Genomic DNA, 21,212 nt, shown 5'->3' with positions numbered 1-21,212 from the left:
ATCTGCTACTAGATCTTGTTATTCAGTAGCATCATACAGAAGCACAAACATTACTCTATTGCAAAATTGGTTTATTATTGTTTGATTTCAGTTGAATGGGTTTCCTTTGTCAGTCCATGTATTGTATTTTATGTGCTTAGAAATGTTGCTCTGAAAGGGGTCCATAGGCCTCAACCGACTGCCAAAGTAGTCCAAGGCGCAAGTAAAGTTAGGAACACCTACTAGCTTGTCTCCTGGTGAGGGACATGAAAAGATTAGTATTAATTAATTAACGTATTCAGTCAACAGATGCGTTTTGTGAGAGATACTGTGCTAGCCACTCTCTGGGCATAGCGATGCCTTGCCCTCAAGACTGCTGGAATTTATGGGCCAGTAAAGGACATGGAAGAAAGCAGGTGATTACACTTCCGTGAAAGGGATGCGCAGGGTGCTGTGAAAACGAAGAGAAAGCGCACCAGTTTAGACTGGGTATTTGAAGTTGGGGACTGGCAGATTTTCACGAAGATGTAGAATTTGTCCAAGTAATTGAGAATGAGTAAGGACTAATTAAGCAAATGAAAGTTAGGGAGGGTGTTCCATATTGAGGGAGCTACATACACAAAGGTCCAGAGGGGCAGACTCAGTATATTTAAGGGGCCATCATTAGTTGAGGACCATGGAATTAGCATGATGACGGTAGTGAGACAGGGGCTAGAGTGGGAGGCAAGGGTTAGATCGATGGAGAGTCTTTTATGCTGTGCCTCAGAGCTTTGATTCAATAAGGAAGATTTGGGGGAACTGCAGTAGAATTTAGAGGAAAGAATGCTCTGTTGAAATCTGTAATTTAGAAAGCTTACTAGGCTGGCAGTGTAGGAAATGAATTGGAAGGACCAGTGTAGAGGCAGAGAACTGATTAAGAAGCTGTAGTTATGATCTCGGTGAGAGCTAAGGGTTTGACCAAGGTAAAGCAGTAAAGAAAGAGGAAAATGAAAAAATTCAAGAGATGTTAAGTAATGATGACTTGGAGACTTATAGGATATAGGATGAAGGAGAGAGAGGGGTCTGAACTGACTGCAAGATGATCCTGGCACGGGAGACTGGAAGGATGGCCTTCACTGAGATGAAGAATGTTGCAGGGAAAGCTGATATATTTGGAGTGGTGAGTTCCAGGTTAGATTCGATGAATTGAAGGTTTCTGTGGAACAACCAAAGCCTTGGCGCTCAAGTAAAAGGAGTTGTATTTGGTTCCATTTTATAGCTCTATGATGGGTTAAATGTCCTTCTCCAGATAGTTCCATCACCCCCCAGTTTATCCAGGAGTTACTAAGACTCTTATTTTTCCTCATTTTTTTCTCCTGCCGTACTCTTTGGGGGAAAACATTTATATTACAAGTACTTAAGATAGACATAAACTCAGGAGCTATTACTCTCTTTCAGGTTAACTGGACTGTTGGTCCAAATGGCATAAGCCAGGAGAATTCTTCACTGCCTTGAACAAGTAGTTGTTGGGAGCCATTTACTTTTGCTGGTAAATGGAAATGCCCACTCTCCTTTGTCATAAGTAGTCTTGAATTATGTCAGTTTGGATTATGCAAGATGTGCAGTCATCACCCCTCACTAAAATGCAACACCTCTGTAAATGGATTGAAATATGCAGAATGGTATAAGACTCTGTTCTGCCTCTCCTGCAGGCTCAGCGGTATGAGGCAGCATCCACAATTTATGGACCACATACTCTGTCTGCTTACATCCAGCTTTTCAGAGTCCTTGCTAAGGCCATTGCTACGGTAATCAAAAATTGTATGTTTGTGTGTCTCAGGGGTGGGGAGATGCAGAGGGAAGCAAAAAAGACCTTAGCTTTGAGTGTTCAGTTTCTTTGAAAATCTTTATATTTAAAAATATTGTAGCTGTGAGGTATCTCTAAGAAGTGAAACTGGTAAAATAAATTCAGAGTCAGTTAACATCTTTTGGTAGTGACCACTTTTTTCATACCTATTATCCTCCCAGTCACCTTGTGAAGTATGGAGGTATTTTTCCCCATTCTTCAGATGAGCAAATAGGTTCAGAGATGAGAAGTGATCAAGCTTACTATAACTGTGCGTTGAACCAGTGCTCTCTAATCTTGGTCACTTTCTCTCCAGTTGCTTCCTGAATTGAGTGGTTTATCAGTTCTGAGATGCCCATTTTCCATATTATAACATCTCTGAAATTGGGATGTATTGGGTTGGCCAAAAAGTTCATTCGGTTAATGAATACATTGTTTGATAAAGTTCTTGGTGAAAATGAAAAATGTCTTTTACTTTTACCTAAAACTGAAGAAACTTTTTGGCCAACTCAATATCTTCCAATCAAAGGAATCTTACAATTATAGTTAGTAGCATGTTTTCACTTTCTTGGTGGTTCAAAAATAATAATAGTTATTATAATCAATAGAGCCTTAGATGTGATAAAGTGCAACAGTGTCTTGGAATGTACACACACATTGTATCTACCTAAAATCTGTACACCTAAATAAGTTTACTTAAAGGAACTCAACTTGTGTAAATCTTCCCTCTGGAATATAGTTTATGCATGAAGCTTCACTCTGGTGTCAAAAGATTAGTCAATAAGCAGGATAAGGACTTTAATGTGATAAATGGACCCTTGTACAATACCACATAAGCCCCAATAAAGGCTGTGATGCAATGATGGCATAGCAAAGACAATAAAGCCCTTTCACAGAAAGAGCTTGGATATATTAAATTGAAACAAAACTGCTGTTTCTGTAGGTCAAAATAGTGAAATATGGGCAATTTCATATGTCTCCATCTAATTAGTTATTGACTGTGTGTTTGAAGTTTCAGTACAAGGTATTTACTTCGGATATATTTTAATTATCAGGTTATTGTTTTATCATAATATTCTTTTCAATTTTAGGTCTGATACTTTTTTTAAAAACAGAACTATTTTTAGTTTTCATCATAAAAGTAACTATTTGTAAAATATTCAGATTATACAGAAAAGTATAAACCTCTAACCCATCTCTAGAGATAACCACTGTTTAACTTTCATGCAATTACAGGTTTATAGCTCTTCCCATGGAAGTAGAGTCATCAAATTTTATAGTGATATTTAGGAAGAAAAGTGTGATTCATTTTGTGGAAATTTGTTTCAGAATTTTACAGTTACGTGTCTAAGAATATCTATGTGATCTTGAAAAAAAAAACCCACTGAGTATCTGCAAGCCTATCTTCCCATTTGCAAAATGAGAATGATAATGAGTAGGTTATGTGGCTGCTGTCAAGATTAAACATATAAAGCAAGGATTAAAGTACATCAAGTCCATATGAGGACTATTTAAAATTTGAGATTAGAATTTTGGTGACACTATTAAAGGTGGCAAATTTTGTGGAAAGTATAGATTAAACCAGTCATGATACAGGCTGATCTTAACTTTTCAATTAAAAATATATTTATTATATTCTTTAATGAGCACAGAGAAGGATTTAGGAAAAAACTTGGTAGTGACTTTGGATAAGAGAGACTCAACACTTTTTAAACCTTAAAAGAATAATTACAGTGTCATGTTACAGAGGCTTATCATGTGTTTCTGTTCAGAGTCATACAGTTAAAGAATGGCTGTCCCAGAATCTAAACTCGTGGAGCATGATTCCTAGCTTACACTCTAGATTATACTGCCTAGGGGAGTGAAAGTGTTACCTGTGACTGACACTTTCTTCTAGTCACAAAAGTTAAAACTATGGACATCTAGGCTCCTATTTCAGCAGAGTTCCCCTCGCATTTTGTTACAGTTGTTAGCTCTTGGGAAGAGGGAGAGGGAGTGGGAAAGTGAGTGTGTATGTGTTTGCTTTAATGAAGGCATTTTTGGGGATCTGGGGGGAAGGGTCTTGACTCTACATTGTATGCTTCTTAAGCAAATGCTCTCTGTTCTAGGATACAGTAGCCAATCTGAGCAGCGGTCCAGAGCCTCCATTTTTCAAAGGTCTGATGGCCCCATTAATCCCTAATACTGTGGATAGAGCGCCTGTAGGCACAACTTTTGGAGATGTCCTGCAGCCAGCCAACCCTAAATACAGAGTGGTAAGACTCGCAGAGAGGTCTTGGGATCCTTCAGAAGACTGTGTGGGGATGGAGGGAAAGATGTTGCTTAATGTCACCACCTGCCTCGAATCATGCCTCGAACCAGCTGTTAGCAATAATTTAGAAAATTGTTCTTATCTCTGCAGAGGCTCTGAAAACATGAAAATGGGGAAGTATTTATTTTTCAGTTGGTAATTGTGGAAAATTTAATTTCTAAAATTCAAATTATTCCTTTTCTTTTTAAAGGGATAGTCCTGGAACCATTCATTGTAGCATAGAAAAGTTGTCTATGATATGTCAAGGATAGGACAAGCACATAGAAATGAAGCAGGATTTCTACCACTACTATCTGATATAGATCTTGTGTCTTGCAACTTTGCTAAATCATTTATTACTTCCAATAGATATTTTTGGTGTGGATTCCTTAGAAATGTCTATGTATAGTATGTCATCTGTGAATAAGAACAGGTTTACTTATTCCTTTATGAATTTCTTTTGTGGATGCCTTTTAATTGTTTCCTTATTTCACTGGCTAGAGTCTCCAATGCAATGTTGAAAAGAAGTTGTAAGACTGGACATCCTTATCTTGTTTCTAATCTTAGGAGGAAAAGTATTCAGTCATTAAGTATAATGTTTTCTTTAGAATTTTTGTAGATGCCCTTTATCAGGTTAAAAAAATTCCCTTCTATGTCTAGTTTGTTGAGAGTTTTTATGAAGAAAAGGTGTTGAAGTTTTTCAAATCCTTTTCTGTGTCTACTGAGGTGATCATGTGGTTTTTGTTTTTTATTCTATTAATAGGGTGTATTGTATTGGTTGATTTAAGATATTAAATAAATACCCTTTAGTAACGGTATATAATACTTTTTACATGTTGTTAAATTTGGTTTGCTAACATTTTTCTAAAGAGTTTTGTACTCATGTCCATGAGGGGCATTTGTAGTCTTCTTTTCATGTGTCATCTTTGTCTGCCCTTGGTATCAGGGTGACACTGGTCTCAGTAAAGAATTAGAAAGTGTTTCCTCTTGTATTTTCTGAAAATGTATGCAAAAGATTGATGTTATTTCTTCCTTAAATATTGGATCAGATTTACCAGCAAAGTCATTTGAATTTGGGCTTCTTTTTATGGCAAAATTTTAAATCACTAATTCAGTTCCTTTACTCGTTTTAGGCCTATTCAGATTTTCTGTTCTTGAGTCAATTATGTGTCTTTCTAAGAGTTTACTTTGTCTTTAGGAATTTTGCCATTTCATATAATTGTCTAATGTGTTGGGATAAACTTGTTCATAATATTCCCTTATAATTCTTTTAATTTCTGTAAGGTCAATAATGATGTCCCCTCCTTCTGCCTGATTTTGCTGACTTGTGTCTTCAAAGAGCCATCTTTTAGCTCCATTGATTTTATCTGTTTTTCCATTTCACTGATTTTTGCTCTAGTGTTTCATTTCTTTCCTTCTGCCTGCTTTGATTTTATTTTGCTCTTCTTACACCCTCTTCTTTTGCATTTCTTAAGGTGGATGCTTAGGTTATTTTTATGTTTTAGTGTCCTTTTTTAATTCCTCTGTTGGTTTTTTACTATGTATATTTTTAGCTGTTTTCCTGGTAGTTATTTTAGGGACTTGAAAAAGAACTCTGTTTCTTCTCTTTACACTCCACTCTCAATACTTCTGACAGCAGATGTGTGGAGGTTTCCACCCACCAAGTAACTCTCCAGTTCTCTGTGGACACCAATTTGATGTCCTACAATTCAATTCAATTCTGATGGTATTTACTTGGGGTTGGCACAGATCCCACAGGTTAAGGGCTCAGTCCCACTAGACTGCACCCTCCCCCTCACCTCCCGCTCCCCATACACACATATTTCAGACACCAGTGGCAAATCCAAGTTGTCACCTGTGCTTCTAACAGCCTGGCTATAAATTGTAGATTCCCGTGACCTCCTCCTCAGGTTTAATGACTTGCTAGAATAGCTCACAGAATTTAGGAAAATAGTTTACTTACTAGATTACCAGTTTATTATAAAAGGATACAACTCAGGAACAACCAGTGGAGAGATGCATAGGGCAAGGTATGGGGGAAAGAATGCAGAGCTTCTTCAGCCATGCCACCTTCCCAGAGTCTCCACATATTCACCAGCCTGGAAGCTCTCCAAACCGAAAACTTTAGGGATTTTTGTGGAGGCTTCATTATGTAGCCATGATTGACTAAATCATTGGCCATCGGCAGTTAACTCAACCTCCAGCTCTTTTCCCTTCCCTGGAGATCAGGGGGTTGGAGTTGAAAGTTCTAACCCTCCAATCACAGGGTTTGTTTGCCCCCATTCTGAGGTTATGCATAAGTCTGCAGCCACCAGTTATCTTAATAGCATACAAAAGACACATTAGCAGAGATTCCAAGGGTTTTACGAGCTGTGTGCCAGGAAATGGGGGCAGAGACCAAATATATATATATATATATATTTATATCTCACGTCACAGAGCTATAATATGCATCTTAACTAACCACAACCTACTTTAATATAATACTAACTTAATTCTAAAAAATACAAAAAGATTCTTCCCAAATATCTTTTTTCCCTTTCCCATTTTTGGTGATATTGTCACATATTATATCTACATGTAAATGTAATAATACAGTGTTATAATTATTGTTTTATAAAAGCTTATGTCTTTTAAAGACATTAAGAAAATCTATGAAAAAGTATATTTAGGGCTTCCCTGGTGGCGCAGTGGTTGAGAGTCCGCCTGCTGATGCAGGGGACACGGGTTCGTGCCCCGGTCCAGGAAGATCCCACATGCCGCGGAGCGACTGGGCCTGTGAGCCATGGCCACTGAGCCTGCGCGTCCGGAGCCTGTGCTCCGCAATGGGAGAGGCCACGACAGTGAGAGGCCCGCGTACTGCAAAAAAAAAAAAAGTATATTTATAGAAAATTTTTATTTACCTACATATTAACCAGTTCTGGTACTCTTTATTTCTTTTTAAGAATTTGTATTATCATCTAGCATCATTTTCTTTCAGCTGGAAGGACTTCCTTTAGTGTTTCCTGTAAGACAATTATACTAACAACAAATTCTCTCAGCCTTTGTTTATCTGGAATGGATTTATCTTATCTTTGAAGAATGGTTTTGCTGCATTCTTGATTGAAAATTTTTTTTCTTTTATTACATTGAATATGTTATCCTGTTACTTTCTGTACTTCACTCTCTAATGAAAAGTCAATTGTTAATTTTATTGTAATTTCTCTGTAAGAAATGAATCACTTTTGCTGCTTTCAAAATTTTCTTTTTGTCTATGTCTACCACTAGTTTGCTACAATATATCTAGATGTGAATTACTTTGTGATTATCCTACTTGGAATTTGTTGAGTTCCTTGGATCTATAAGGTAACATTCATCAAATCTGGGAAGTTTTCAGCCGTTATTCCTTCAAAAAATTTTTTGTTCTTTTCTCTCTCTCTTCTAGTTTTGGAACTTCTGTTTTGTGAATGTCAATATACTCGGTGTTGTCCCACATGTTTCTGAGGCTCTGTTAATTTTACTTCAATCTTTCTTTCCCTCTCTATTCTTCATATAGGATAATTTATATTGATAAATTCTAGTTCACTTATTCTTTCTTCTGTCATCTCACATTTGCTGTGAAATCCCTCTAGTGAATTTTTCATTTCAGTTGTTGTGATTTTCAACTCCAGAAAATTCTCTTCACGGTGTCTCTGTTTGTTAAATCATTATCATTATACTTTCGTCTAGTTCTTTAAACCTGATTTATATTAGTTCTTAGAACATTTTAATAACAGCTCCTTTGAAGTCTTTGCTAAATCTAACATCTGGGGACACAGAGAAGCAATTTTGATTGTTCCTTTTTTCCCCTTAGTATGGGTGATACTTTCTTGTATGCACATCTCATTTCATTGTTGTTGTTGTTTGAATACTGCATGTTTGTTGATACATTGTAGCAACTCTGGATTCTACCTTCACTTCCCCACCCCAGAGTTGTTATTTTTGTTTATTTGTTTGCTCATTTAAAACTTGACTGGACTAATTAGTAAAGTCTGTCTCTCTTACAATGTATGGCTGCTATATCTTTGCTCAGTTTTTTATACTTGATTTTAAGTCTCACTCTCAAGTGTTGCTTCTGTGATTACAGAACCTAATGTTCAGCTTTATATTGTTCAGAGTTTGTATTTAGGTGGCTCAAGAAGTAAGAATTTCAATCTCTGCTGATGGAACTGTGTGGGCTAGGGTATGCATTCAAACTTCAGACCATTTTCAGTTTTCCCCAAATTTTAATTTCCACTGGGGTCTCTTATATCTCCTCTGCACATACATCCAGACATTAGCCAGGGATATATGAGTGGTTTGGGCCTGCTCTGTTCTCTGTGTATGATCATAGCCTCTGATTAGTCCAGGATAGGATAAGAGCTTATTAAAACCATGACAGTTATCTTCCCCACAAACTATTAAATCACCAATTACCAGTCTAGCCACTATCCCTCAATGTTTGCCTTCCACTGAGATCACCACTTTAAATGGCAATGTTCCAAATTAAGTAAGTTCCTTCTGGCAGCAGCAGAAAAGCTGTTGATTTTATGGCCTTCCCTGCTCTGGTTGAAATATAGTACTACAGAGGATGAGAGCAACCCTGGTAAGAACACCAAAAACTTGCACTGTGCTTACCACTAAGTTTAGTAGTGTTAATGAACAAACATTTCTCAGCTTTTGGTTGATAATTGAAGTGCTAAAATGGTTATTTTTAGAGTTACATATGATCCAGCAATCCCAGTCCTGGACATATATCCAGAGAAAACTCTAAAATGATATAGGCACCCCAGGGTTCACAATAGCCAAGATATGGAATGGAAGCAAACTAAATGCCCATTGACAGATGAATGAATAAAGAAGATGTGGTATTATATAATATACAATAGATACTACTCAGCCATAAAAAAGAACAAAACAATGCCATTTGCAGCAACATGGATGGACCTAGAGATTATCATACTAAGTGAAGTAAGTCAGACAAAGACAAATATCATATGCTGTCACTGATATGTGGACTCTAAAATATGATACAAATGAAATTATTTACAAAAGAGAAACATACAGACATAGAAAATAAACTTTTGGTTACTAAAGGGGAAAGTGGAGAGGGAATAAATTAGGAGTTTGTGATTAGCAGATACAAACTACTGTATAGAAAATAGATAAACAACAGGGTCCTACTGTTGCACAGGGAACTATATTCAATATCTTGTAATAAGCTATAATAACCTATAATGGAAAAGAATATGAAAAAAGTATATAACTGAATCACTGTACACCAGAAACTAACATGACATTGTAAATCAACTATTTCAAGAGGTAAAATAAAATTTAAAATTGGTTATTTTTGACAGTGTTGTCTATTTATATAGTTGCTTTTTAGGGAGGGGCCTACTGACCTCCTCACTCTTTCATGTCAGAAACGTCTGTTCTATACCACTACTGTTTGATTTGGCACATTATATTTGTAGTGGGGTTGTCTCTCATAGTTAAGGTGAGTGTGACTAAGCAGGAAATTGTGATGGTAAGAAGAAAAATCAAGGACAAGAACACTTTTAAGGCTTAGGAAAATTTGGCTAACTGGATACAAATTTTATTTTTTTAAGTGAACCATGATATTGGCTGCAGGGCTGATTGCTCTATATAAAGAATATACTGATTTTTGCAGAAAATTCTAATTGTTGTTGAAACATTTTGCTAACCATTGGTGAGACTGGCTAATTTGATAATCTCACTGGTGAAAATGAAGAAAATTAGAAAAAATAAATTAATGCTAGTTATTCAGGGGAGTTAAGAGTAAAGTAAATAATTGAACAGCACATCTCAGTTTAGATGGTCATCATTGATTATGAATCCATGGACTGTTTTTATTAAAAAATGTTTTTAATATGGGCTAGGTCTTGGAGGATGAATAGGAGTTCACAGAGCCTGTTAAGACATACCGCCTCTAGGTATATGGACTATAGAGGGCCTAAGGTGGAGCAACAGGTGGGAAATTACCTGTAAAAGGTCTTGTGTGCCATAGTAAGTCATGTGAAGACTTATTTGTTTGTTAGTTTGTTATTATAAAAAATATTTTTATTGATGTATTATTAACATACAGTAAACTACATATTTAAAGTGTACAGTTTGGTAAATTTTCACTATTAAGGCCATTTACTTCTTCTTGAATGATATTTAGTAGTTTCTATATCTCAAGGAATTTGTCCATTTCATTTCATCTAAGTTATTTGAATTTGCAGGTGTAAAGTCATTGCCAATTTTTCCTTATTATCTTTTACATATCTATAGAATCTGTATTGATGTCCCCTGTTTTATTCCTGGTACTGATAATTTGAGCCTTCTGTTTGACTTTTATCTCTTGATCATTCTGGCCAGTGGTTTTATTCCATTGATATTTTTCTGGTCTTTGTGTTACTGTCATATATTTTACTTTTATATGATTTATCAACTCCATGATGGATTGTTGTTATTTTTAAACAGTAGATTATTTTTAAAGAGACTTAAATAATAAGAGAAAAATATTAACTCACAAATTAACAACTGACTCTTCATTTCTTTTTGTAGATCCAAATTTCCATTTAGTGTCATTTTCTGTTTGCTTGAAGGACATCTTTTAACATTTTTCTTTCTTCTTTTATATGTTCGAAAATGTCTTTATTTTACTTTCATTTTCATTTTTAAGAATATTTTTACTGTTTATGGAATTCTTGGTTAGCAGTTTTTTCTTTTAAGACCTTAAGATTTTGCTGTACTGTCTTCTGGTTTGCATTGTTTTCAGTGGGAAAAAAAATCTGCTGTCATCCTTATGTACATTCTACTCTGTGTAATGTGTCTTCTTTCTCCTCTTGTTTTTAGAATTTTTTTCTTTTTATTTCTAGTTTCCAGCAATTTGATTTTAAGGATCCTTGATGTCATTTTTTTTATGTTTCTTGTGCTTGGGGTTCATTGAGCTTCTTGGATTTGTGGGCTTAGAGTTTTCAGCAAATTTGGAGAATTTTGGCCATTATTTATTCATTATTTTTTTCTGAATTTCTTCCGCTCTTCTATCCTTTGGGAACTCCAATTACCTATATATTAGGCGGCTTGAAGTTGTTCCACAGCTCACTGCTGCTCTGTTCATTTTTTTTCAGTCTTTTCCCCTTTTGAATTCTGTATAGTTTTTATTGCTGTGTCTTCAAATTCAGTAATCTTTTCTTCTGCAGTGTTTAATTTGATAATTCCATCTAGTGTATTTTCTTTATAGATACTGTAGTTTTCATCTCTAGGGGTTTGGATTAGGTCATTTTAAATAAAAATCTTCCACATGTCTACTTAACATGTTCATTCTTTCTGCTAGATTTTTGAACACACAGAATAGTTATAAGAACTGTTTTAGTGTCCTTGTCTACTAATTCTATCATCTAATTCATTTATGGGTCAGTTTTGATTGACAGTTTTCTCATTATGAGAAGAGCTTTTCTTTCCTTTGTATGCTTGATAATTTAGATGTCAGACATTGTGAATTTTTATCTTGTTAGGTGTTAGATATTCTCCTATTCCTGTAAATATTTTTGAACTTTGTTTTGGGGTGTTATTGAATTATTGGGGAAGAGTTTGATTTGGGTGGGTCTTTGTAAGTTTTTAGACAGAGCTGCTTTTATTCTAGGGAAAATCTCTCCACCATGCACTTAAGGTAGAATTCTTTTGAATTATGAGTTCTCCCATTCTGGCTGGTGGGAACAGGAACTTTTCACAGTTCTCTATGAGCCTGGGATTTTCTCTCTATTTCTTTTAAGTGATTCTTTTCCTAGGTTCAGGTACTTTCCTTACATGCATGCAGAGTTGAAGGGAGCCTTCTGCAAATCTCCAGAGTTCTCTCTCTGTGTACCTCTCCTTTCTATGATCCTCTCTTTTCTCTGTTACTCTACCCTGTGAACTCAAGACCACTTGGTTGCCTTGGACTCCCACATCTATTCCTTAACTTACATAGACTGCCTAGCATTGCTTGATTCTGCCTCCTTATGCTGTGGCCTGTAAACTCTCTGAAGGCATAAAACTGAGGCAATTGTAGGGTTCATCTTTTTCATTTTCTGTCACTCAAGCATCACTGTTTTCATGCCTACTGTCTTTAAAACCATTCTTCAATACATATTTGTCGAGTTTTTTTAGTTATGTCAGGAGAAAAGTTAAATACACACCTTGTCAATCCATCTTGTATCTTTTATATGTAAGTGTATGTGCAAGTATAAGTCATCCGAATAAACCACATTCACAGAAAGATATACAAGATGAAAAGGCAGAGGGCTATGTACCAGATGAAGGAACAAGATAAAACCCCAGAAAAACAACTAAATGAACTGGAGGTAGGCAACCTTCCAGAAAAAGAATTCAGAATAATGATAGTGAAGATGATACAGGACCTCTGAAAAAGAATGGAGGTAGAGATCGAGAAGATGCAAGAAATGTTTAACAAAGATCTAGAAGATTTAAAGAACAAACAGAGATGAACAATACAATAACTGAAATGAAAACTACACTAGAAGGAATCAATAGCAGAATAACTGAAGCAGAAGAACTTATAAGTGACCTGGAAGACAGAATGGTGGAATTCACTGCTGCAGAACAGAATAAAGAAAAAAGAATGAAAAGAAATGAAGACAGCCTAAGAGACCTCTGGGACGACATTCAACTCACCAACATTCGCATTATAGGGGTCGCAGAAGGAGAAGAGAGAGAGGAAAGGACCTGAGAAAATATTTGAAGAAATTATAGTCGAAAACTTCCCTAAAATGGGAAAGGAAATAACCACCCAAGTCCAGGAAGCCCAGAGCTTCCCATACAGGATAAACCCAAGGAGAAACACGCCGAGACACATAGTAATCAAATTGGCAAAAATTAAAGACAAAGAAAAATTATTGAAAGCATCAAGGGCCAAACGACAAATTACATGCAAGGGAACTCCCATAAGGTTAACAGCTGATTTCTCAGCAGAAACTCTACAAGCCAGAAGGGAGTGGCATGGTATACTTAAAGTGATGAAAGGGAAGAACGTACAACCAAGATTACCCACCAAGGATCTCATTCAGATTCGTTGGAGAAATCAAAAGCTTTACAGACAAGCAAAAGCTAAGAGAATTCAGCACCACCAAACCAGCTCTACAACAAATGCTAAAGGAACTTCTCTAAGTGGGAAACACAAGAGAAGAAAACGACCTACAAAAACCAACCCAAAACACTTAAGAAAATGGTCACAGGAACATACATATCGATAACTACCCTAAATATGAATGGATTAAATGCTCCAACCAAAAGACACGGGCCTGCTGAATGGATACAAAAACAAGACCCATATATATGCTGTCTACAAGAGACCCACTTCAGACCTAGGGACACATTCAGACTGAAAGTGAGGGGATGGAAAAAGATATTCCATGCAAATGGAAATCAAAACAAAGCTGGAGTAGCAATACTCATATCAGATAAAATAGACTTTACAATAAAGAATGTTACAAGAGACAAGAAAGAACACTACATAATGATCAAGGGATCAATCCAAGCAGAAGATATAGCAATTATGACTATATATGCACCCAACATAGGAGCACGTCAATACATAAGGCAACTGATAACAGCTATAAAAGAGGAAATCAACAGTAACACAATAATAGTGAGGGACTTTAACACCTCACTTAGAACAATGGACAGATCATCCAAACAGAAAATCAATAAGGAAACAGAAGCTTTAAATGACACAATAGACCAGATCGATTTAATTGATATTTATAGGACATTCCATCCAAAAACAGCAGATTACACTTTCTTCTCAAGTGTGCACAGAACATTCTCCAGGATAGATCACATCATGGGTCACAAATCAAGCCTCAGTAATTTTAAGGAAATTGAAATCATATAACGCATCTTTTCTGACCACAATGCTATGAGATTAGAAATCAATTACAGGAAAAAAAAGTAAAAAACAGAAACACCTGGAAGCTAAACAATACGTTAGTAAATAACCAAGAGATCACTGAAGAAATCAAAGAGGAAATCAAAAAATACCTAGAGGCAAATGACAATGAAAACACGATGATCCAAAACCTATGGGATGCAGCAAAAGCAGTTCTAAGAGGGAAGTTTATAGCTATATAAGCCTACCGCAAGAAACAAGAAAAATCCCAAATAAACAATCTAACCTTACACCTAAAGGAACTAGAGAAATAAGAACAAGCAAAACCCAAAGTTAGCAGAAGGAAAGAAATCATAAATATCAGAGCAGAAACAAATGAACTAGAAACAAAGGAAACAATAGCAAAGATCCATAAAACTAAAAGTTGGTTCTTTGGGAAGATAAACAAAATTGATAAATCATTAGCCAGACTCATTAAGAAAAAGAGGGAGAGGATTCAAATCAATAAAATTAGAAATGAAAAAGGAGAAGTTACAACAGACACCGCAGAAATAAAAAGCATCCTAAGAGACTACTACAAGCAACTCCATGCCAATAAAATGGACAACTTGGAAGAAATGGACAAATTCTGAGAGAAGTATAACCTTCCAAGACTGAACCAGGAAGAAATAGAAAATATGAACAGACTAATCACAAGCAATGAAATTGAAACTGAATAAAAATCTTCCAGCAAACAAAAGTCCAGGACCAGATGGCTTCACAGGTGAATTCTATCAAACATTTAGAGAAGAGCTAACATGCATCCTCCTCAAACTCCTCCAAAATGTTGCAGAGGAAGGAACACTCCCAAACTCATTCTATGAGGCCACCATCACCCTGGTATCAAAACCAGAAAAAGATACTACAAAAAAACAAAATTACAGACCGATATCACTCATGAATATAGATGCAAAAATCCTCAACAAAATACTAGCCAACAGAATCCAACAACACATTAAAAGGATCAGACACCATGACCAAGTGGGATTTATCCCAGGGACGCAAGGATTCTTCAATATATGCAAGTCAATCAATGTGATACACCATATTAACAAATTGAAGAAGAAAAACCATATGATCATCTCAATAGATGCAGAAAGAGCTTTTGAGAAGATTCAACACCCATTTATGATAAAAATTCTACAGAAAGTGGGCATAGAGAGAACCACCTCAACATAATAAAGGCCATATATGACAAGCCCACAGCAAACATCATTCTTAATGGTGAAAAACTGAAAGCATTTCCTCTAAGATCAGGAACAAGACAAGGATGTCCACTCTCACCACTGTTATTCATAGTTTTGAAAGTCCTAGCCACGGCAGTCAGAGAAGAAAAAAATAAAAGGAATCCAAGTTGGAAAAGAAGAAGTAAAACTGTCACTGTTTGCGGATTACATGATACTATACATAGAGAATCCTAAAGATGCCATGAGAAAACTACTAGACCTAATCAATGAATTTGGTAAAGTTGCAGGATACAAAATTAATGCACAGAAATCTCTTGCATTCCTATACACTAATGATGAAAAATCTGGAAGAGAAATTAAGGAAACACTCCCATTTACCACTGCAACAAAAAGAATAAAATACCTAGGAATAAACCTACCTAGGGAGACAAAAGACCCGTATGCAGGAAACTATAAGACACTGATGAAAGAAATTAAAGATGATACCAACAGATGGAGAGATATACCATGTTCTTGGATTGGAAGAATCAATATTGTGAAAATGACTATACTACCCAAAGCAATCTACAGATTCAGTGCAATCCCTATCAAATTACCAATAGCATTTTTTACAGAACTAGAACAAAAAGTCTTAAAATTTGTATGGAGCATGAAAGGCCCCGAATAGCCAAAGCAGTCTTGAGGGAAAAAAATGGAGCTGGAGGAATCAGACTCCCTGACTTCAGACTATACTACAAAGCTACCATAATCAAGACAATATGATACTGGCACAAAAACAGAAATACAGATCAGTGGAACAGGATAGAAAGCCCAGAGATAAACCCACACACCTATGGTCAACTAATCTATGACAAAGGAGGTAAGGATATACAATGGAGAAAAGACAGTCTCTTCAATAAGTGGTGCTGAGACAACTGGACAGCTACATGTAAAAGAGAATGAAATTAGAACACTCCCTAACACCATACACAAAAATAAACTCAAAATGGATTCGAGACCTAAATGTAAGACCGGACACTATAAAACTCTTAGAGGAAAACATAGGAAGAACATTGTTTCACATAAATCACAGCAAGATCTTTTTTGATCCACCTCCTAGAGTAATGGAAATAAAAACAAAAATAAACAAATGGGACCTAATGAAACTTCAAAGCTTTTGCACAGCAAAGGAAACCATACACAAGACGTAAAGACAACCCTCAGAATGGGAGAAAATATTTCCCAACGAATCAACGGACAAAGGATTAATCTGCAAAATTATATATATAAAGAGCTCATGCAGCTCAATATTTTTAAAAAAAACCCAGTCCAAAAATGGGCAGAAGACCTAAATACACATTTCTCCAAAGAAGACATACAGATGGCCAAGAAGCACATGAAAAACTGCTCAACATCACTAATTATTAGAGAAATGCAAATCAAAACTACATTGAGGTATCACCTCACACCAGTTAGAATGGGCATCATCAGAAAATGTACAAACAACAAATGCTGGAGAGGGTGTGTACAAAAGGGAACCCTCTTGCACTCTTGGTGGGAGTGCAAATTGATACAGCCACTATGGAGAACAGTATGGAGGTTCCTTATAAAACTAAAAATAGAATTACCATATGATCCAGCAATCCCACTACTGGGCATATACCAGAGAAAACCATAATTCAAAAAAAGACATGGACCACAGTGTTCATTGCAGCAATATTTACAATAGCCAGGTCATGGAAGAAACCTAAATGCCCATCGACAGATGAATGGATGAAGAAGATGTGGTACATACATACAATGGAGTATTACTGAGCCATGAAAAGGGACGAAATTGGGTCATTTGTAGAGACATGGATGGATATAGAGACTGTCATACAGAGTGAAGTAAGTCAGAAAGAAAAACAAATATTGCATATTAACGTCTATATGTGGAATCTAGAAAAATGGTACAGATGAACCGGTTTACAGGGCAGAAATTGAGACACAGATGTAGAGAACAAACGTATGGACACCCAGGGGGGAAAGCGGCGGGGTGGGGGGCGGGTGGTGGTGTGATGAATTGGGAGATTGGGATTGACATGTATACACTGATGTATATAAAATGGACGACTAATAAGAACCTGCTGTATATTAAAAAAAATAACAACAACAAAGTATAAGTCATCCATGGAAAGTTTTGGCTTTCCTTATTTAATTCAGTCCATTTCCTAGATGTGTATGGGAGGGAGATGTAAGAAGTTATCCAAGGCTGAAGAAGCCATTTTAATGTGCTGTCACTAATTTGAACTATAGCTCTAAATCTTCACCTATATCTGAATCTACCAAAAGCAAATCCATTGGCCCAAAATTCTGAAGTAATTTTTTGCCCCCAAATTCCTGTGTCCATTGTTACAAGTGTATTTTCTCTAATATTCTCAGAAGACAACTTCACTTGATTAAACAGAATACAATCTCTACAGGTACCCAAACTCCTAGAAACATTTCATAAATAATGGCCCAAATATGAGCATGGCAAAAAATACTTTTATTAGAAGTCATAAAATGAGTTTTTATTTTCAGGGAGAAGTTGTTGAAGTTACATTTGTAGGTGCTAACCCAAAGAATTCAGCAGAGAACAAGGTAAGCATCATTGATTCTTTGTACAAATTTAAGTCCACTTTTTAGCCTTTCATTTACTTAAGTATCCCTACAGAGCTTAACAAAATAAAGGTAAAATGTTCCAACTTACTTTTCATCTTATTTTGTAGGTGTGAGGAAATTTTCAGTGGGAACAGTTAACGTAGAGTTGAGTCTGGGAAAAAAGCCCACAGGAAACATTTAACTGGTTCTACTTACGATCACATATAGCACAATGCATAGAGAATGGCATTGTCTCTTGAGATGATGAAGATTTGAATACAGTTCCTATTTCCATATTCCAATTTTAAAACTCTATTGAATTTGGTAAAATAATCCTAAGGCCAGTGTGACATGTATCTTTGTCTCCTCTCCTCTTCTCCTGCACTCCTGACTCTGGTTCTGCCTCTACTGTTGTGGAATGATCATGGATCCCTGGGTGGATGCTCTACTGGCTTGGAGCCCTGGCCCATGCACTTTACTTTTTCTTGCATTGGCCATTTCCCTAGTTTTTGCTACTGGCACTAATACGGTATTTATTTATTAATCTTGAAAAATGACACAAGAAATACAGATCCCATGTAAAAACAGACAGTATAGAAGTGCTTAAAATAGAATGTGAAAATACCTCTCTTTTCATAAACATTTTTAGAGGTAATCACTGTTGACAGTTTGTTACATATCATTTCATAGTTTTTTGTTTTTGTCATATGTATTTATATATGTATATATAATAAAGTATATATAATATATCTATGAATAAAGTAAAGTTATTTTACTCCTCTGTAACTTCCTTGGAATGTTCATATGACTACACAAGCAATAACCAGACACATTCGAGTTGTAAAAATTCAAACAACAAAGAAATATATAGAGGAAAAAGAAAGTGGGTTTATGAAAGTGATTTCAAGGTCAGATTTTTTAATAGGGTGGAGAATGCATTCACTTTACCTATGAGCCATTCTTCCCAGAGCCCACTGTCACTTATAATCCAAAATACCTTTCTTCCAAATAAGCCTTCCCATTTCTGTTTATTAAAATATGGTTATTCCTTTGATAAAAATTGTGGCAATATGACATTTTCAAATATGATATTGGGGAAATTTTTTCTACCGCTTGGGTAGTCAACATGCACATGTTTGAAATAACTTCTCTAGGCAGTCAAGTCATGCCAGAATATTTACATGTTTACAACGTTACTTTCTAAAGATATTAAAGTGTTGTAGCAAGACTGCAGGATTAGCTGTAATCTGACATCCTTAGGGTAGAGAAATATTATCATCATTATTGCCATGGAGAAACAGGAGACTAAACTGCTTAAAGCGCTATAATGAGAATAGAATTAATTTCTAAGAATGTTTTGGGACTTGGCATAAAACAATTTCTGGTGCCCTTTATTTTTAGTAATCATCACTTCCTCACCACTATTTATTGAATGCTTACTCTTTGCAGGTATGAGGCTAAAGTTTTATATACATCATCACATGAATCTAATTTAATCCTCCCTACTGCCCAATGAGTTATGTTTTATTATCCCTGTTTTACAGGTGAATAAACTGAGGCTTAGAGAGATTAATTAACCTGTATGAACTAATTATGTATCTGGAAAAGATTAAGGTTGGGAGGCGAGGAGAGGATGGTCACATAGTTCACACATTCAGCACCCTAGCCTTGTCCTCTGATCTGCACTCTAGACCTATACACTGGGTCCTACTCCACCCTATCTCCTACTCCATTGAAGGCCTTCCCAGTGTCACTCTGCCCTAAATGGCCACGAACAGTTCTCTTTGAGAGTCACTGTGGTTATGAAAACTTTTTTTTATTGAATATAATCCATTAGGTGAGTAATTGAAGAATTTTAAATAATCCCATGGCCCAGCTATAAGTAGGTGATCCATTCAGCATTTATTTGAACACCTGTAAATTACACGGTTGTGATGGATAAAGGTAAATTAGACACAAGTCCTGCCCTTAAGGGCCATAATCTAAAGATTTTTAAGGAAAATTGGAGATTTATGGCCTTTGTATATTTTAATTTATTATGTTATTTAAATATATGCTTTATTTGAAGCTGAATTCTTGGCCTAAAACAAATTACTATAATTTTCCACCGATGTGGAAATTTTTATTTTCCACTGGGAAAATAAAATCTGCGTATGATGTGGGTTTCTAGGAATCCATTATGACAAAATATAAGGGTCGCTTATGGCACCCTAGAAGTAGGAAGATTTATGCATCCTTTTCAATTCTTTCACTAAGGCAGGTATATTTACTAATAATTCACTTACCTGGAGATGCAAAGATGAGGAAATTTTCCCATTTTCCCTCCTAAATCTTGAGGTGAATAGAGAAGGTCTTGGAATACAGATCAGTAAACATGTCATGAAACTGTTTGCTGCCTTTTCTAAATCTTGTTTTATTTCATCTCTTCTTTGCCCTAATCCCCAAAATTTGCTCTCAGCTCTAAAATTATGCTTCATTCAGCTTTCTAAAGAAAAGCCGTGCTTTTTAATAGACTGGATGAATTAACACTCTGAAGACATTGCATAGAATGTTAAGAGGAACACCTAAGGATTTGGATGAAATTCTAATACACGTTCATATCAGATATTGGGAGGTTAGCAATGGTCAACAAAGGGGAGTATGGGGTATGTACAATGTACAAACACGTTTCTTCTGTGACTATGCAGTGTCTGATCAGTTATATTAATTGCATTTCAGACCCATCAGACCTTCCTCACTGTGGAGAAATATGAGGCCACATCAGCAACATGGAAGATAATGCATAATGATGCCTCCTGGGAGACTCGGTGAGCACGTTTATTGAATATTTTGTTTTTCAAGCCCTAAACGAGTTGGTTAGTAATGCAGAGAAGACAAATGGGAAGACTGGCTCAGTACATGATATTAATGATACCAAATTCCCAAGGAGCCTTCTGGCCATATTTAGTTGATTTATTAGATTTCATTTTGATCCTCTTTTTCTACAAAACAATGTGGTGTGTGCTTCTGTAAGATTAGATGCTAATGAGGTTATGACCTCAATTCTTATAAACATCTGTTAGTTTTGTCTTTTTCCATGGTCACAGACATTACCCCTAAGAGCTGGTTAGCCTTCCTGCAAAGTGGTTGAAAGGGGTGCTGGGTGAAGGTGTTGAGATGGCTCTGTAGAGCCCAACATCCCTTCTGGGAAAATAATGAGTCCATACCTACCATGTATTGCATGTTTGTATATGGTCAATGATTCTTCATTTGAATTACTAAAACACAAGAAGCTTGAGTGTTTAATTCTTACTGACCCAAGGAGGAAAGGAATGTGCTTATGGAGTTCCCTCAGAGAAATATCTCTCTGTGCTTTTTGTTATCAAATACCTGAGCTGAATAGATAACGTGAAGATTTGAAAA

The 21,212-nt window shown here is 36.0% G+C and overlaps 1 protein-coding gene across 1 annotated transcript in view; it reads left to right on the top strand.

The window, feature by feature from the left end:
• Positions 1-21,212, top strand: part of ASAH2 (N-acylsphingosine amidohydrolase 2) — a 77,229-nt gene that overhangs the window by 54,458 nt on the left and 1,559 nt on the right. The window contains exons 16-19 of the mRNA XM_029201061.1: positions 1,671-1,766; positions 3,913-4,059; positions 17,751-17,810; positions 20,529-20,617. Coding sequence (XP_029056894.1) covers positions 1,671-1,766; positions 3,913-4,059; positions 17,751-17,810; positions 20,529-20,617 — 392 coding nt within the window. The remainder of the gene's footprint in view (positions 1-1,670; positions 1,767-3,912; positions 4,060-17,750; positions 17,811-20,528; positions 20,618-21,212) is intronic.

The sequence above is a fragment of the Monodon monoceros genome, unplaced genomic scaffold (genome assembly GCF_005190385.1).
Source record: "Monodon monoceros isolate NGI ecotype Baffin Bay Population unplaced genomic scaffold, NGI_Narwhal_1 Super_Scaffold_4, whole genome shotgun sequence".
Lineage (NCBI taxonomy): Eukaryota > Metazoa > Chordata > Mammalia > Artiodactyla > Monodontidae > Monodon > Monodon monoceros.
Note: the sequence above shows the minus strand (reverse complement) of the source record. Positions and strands in the feature narration are given on the sequence as shown.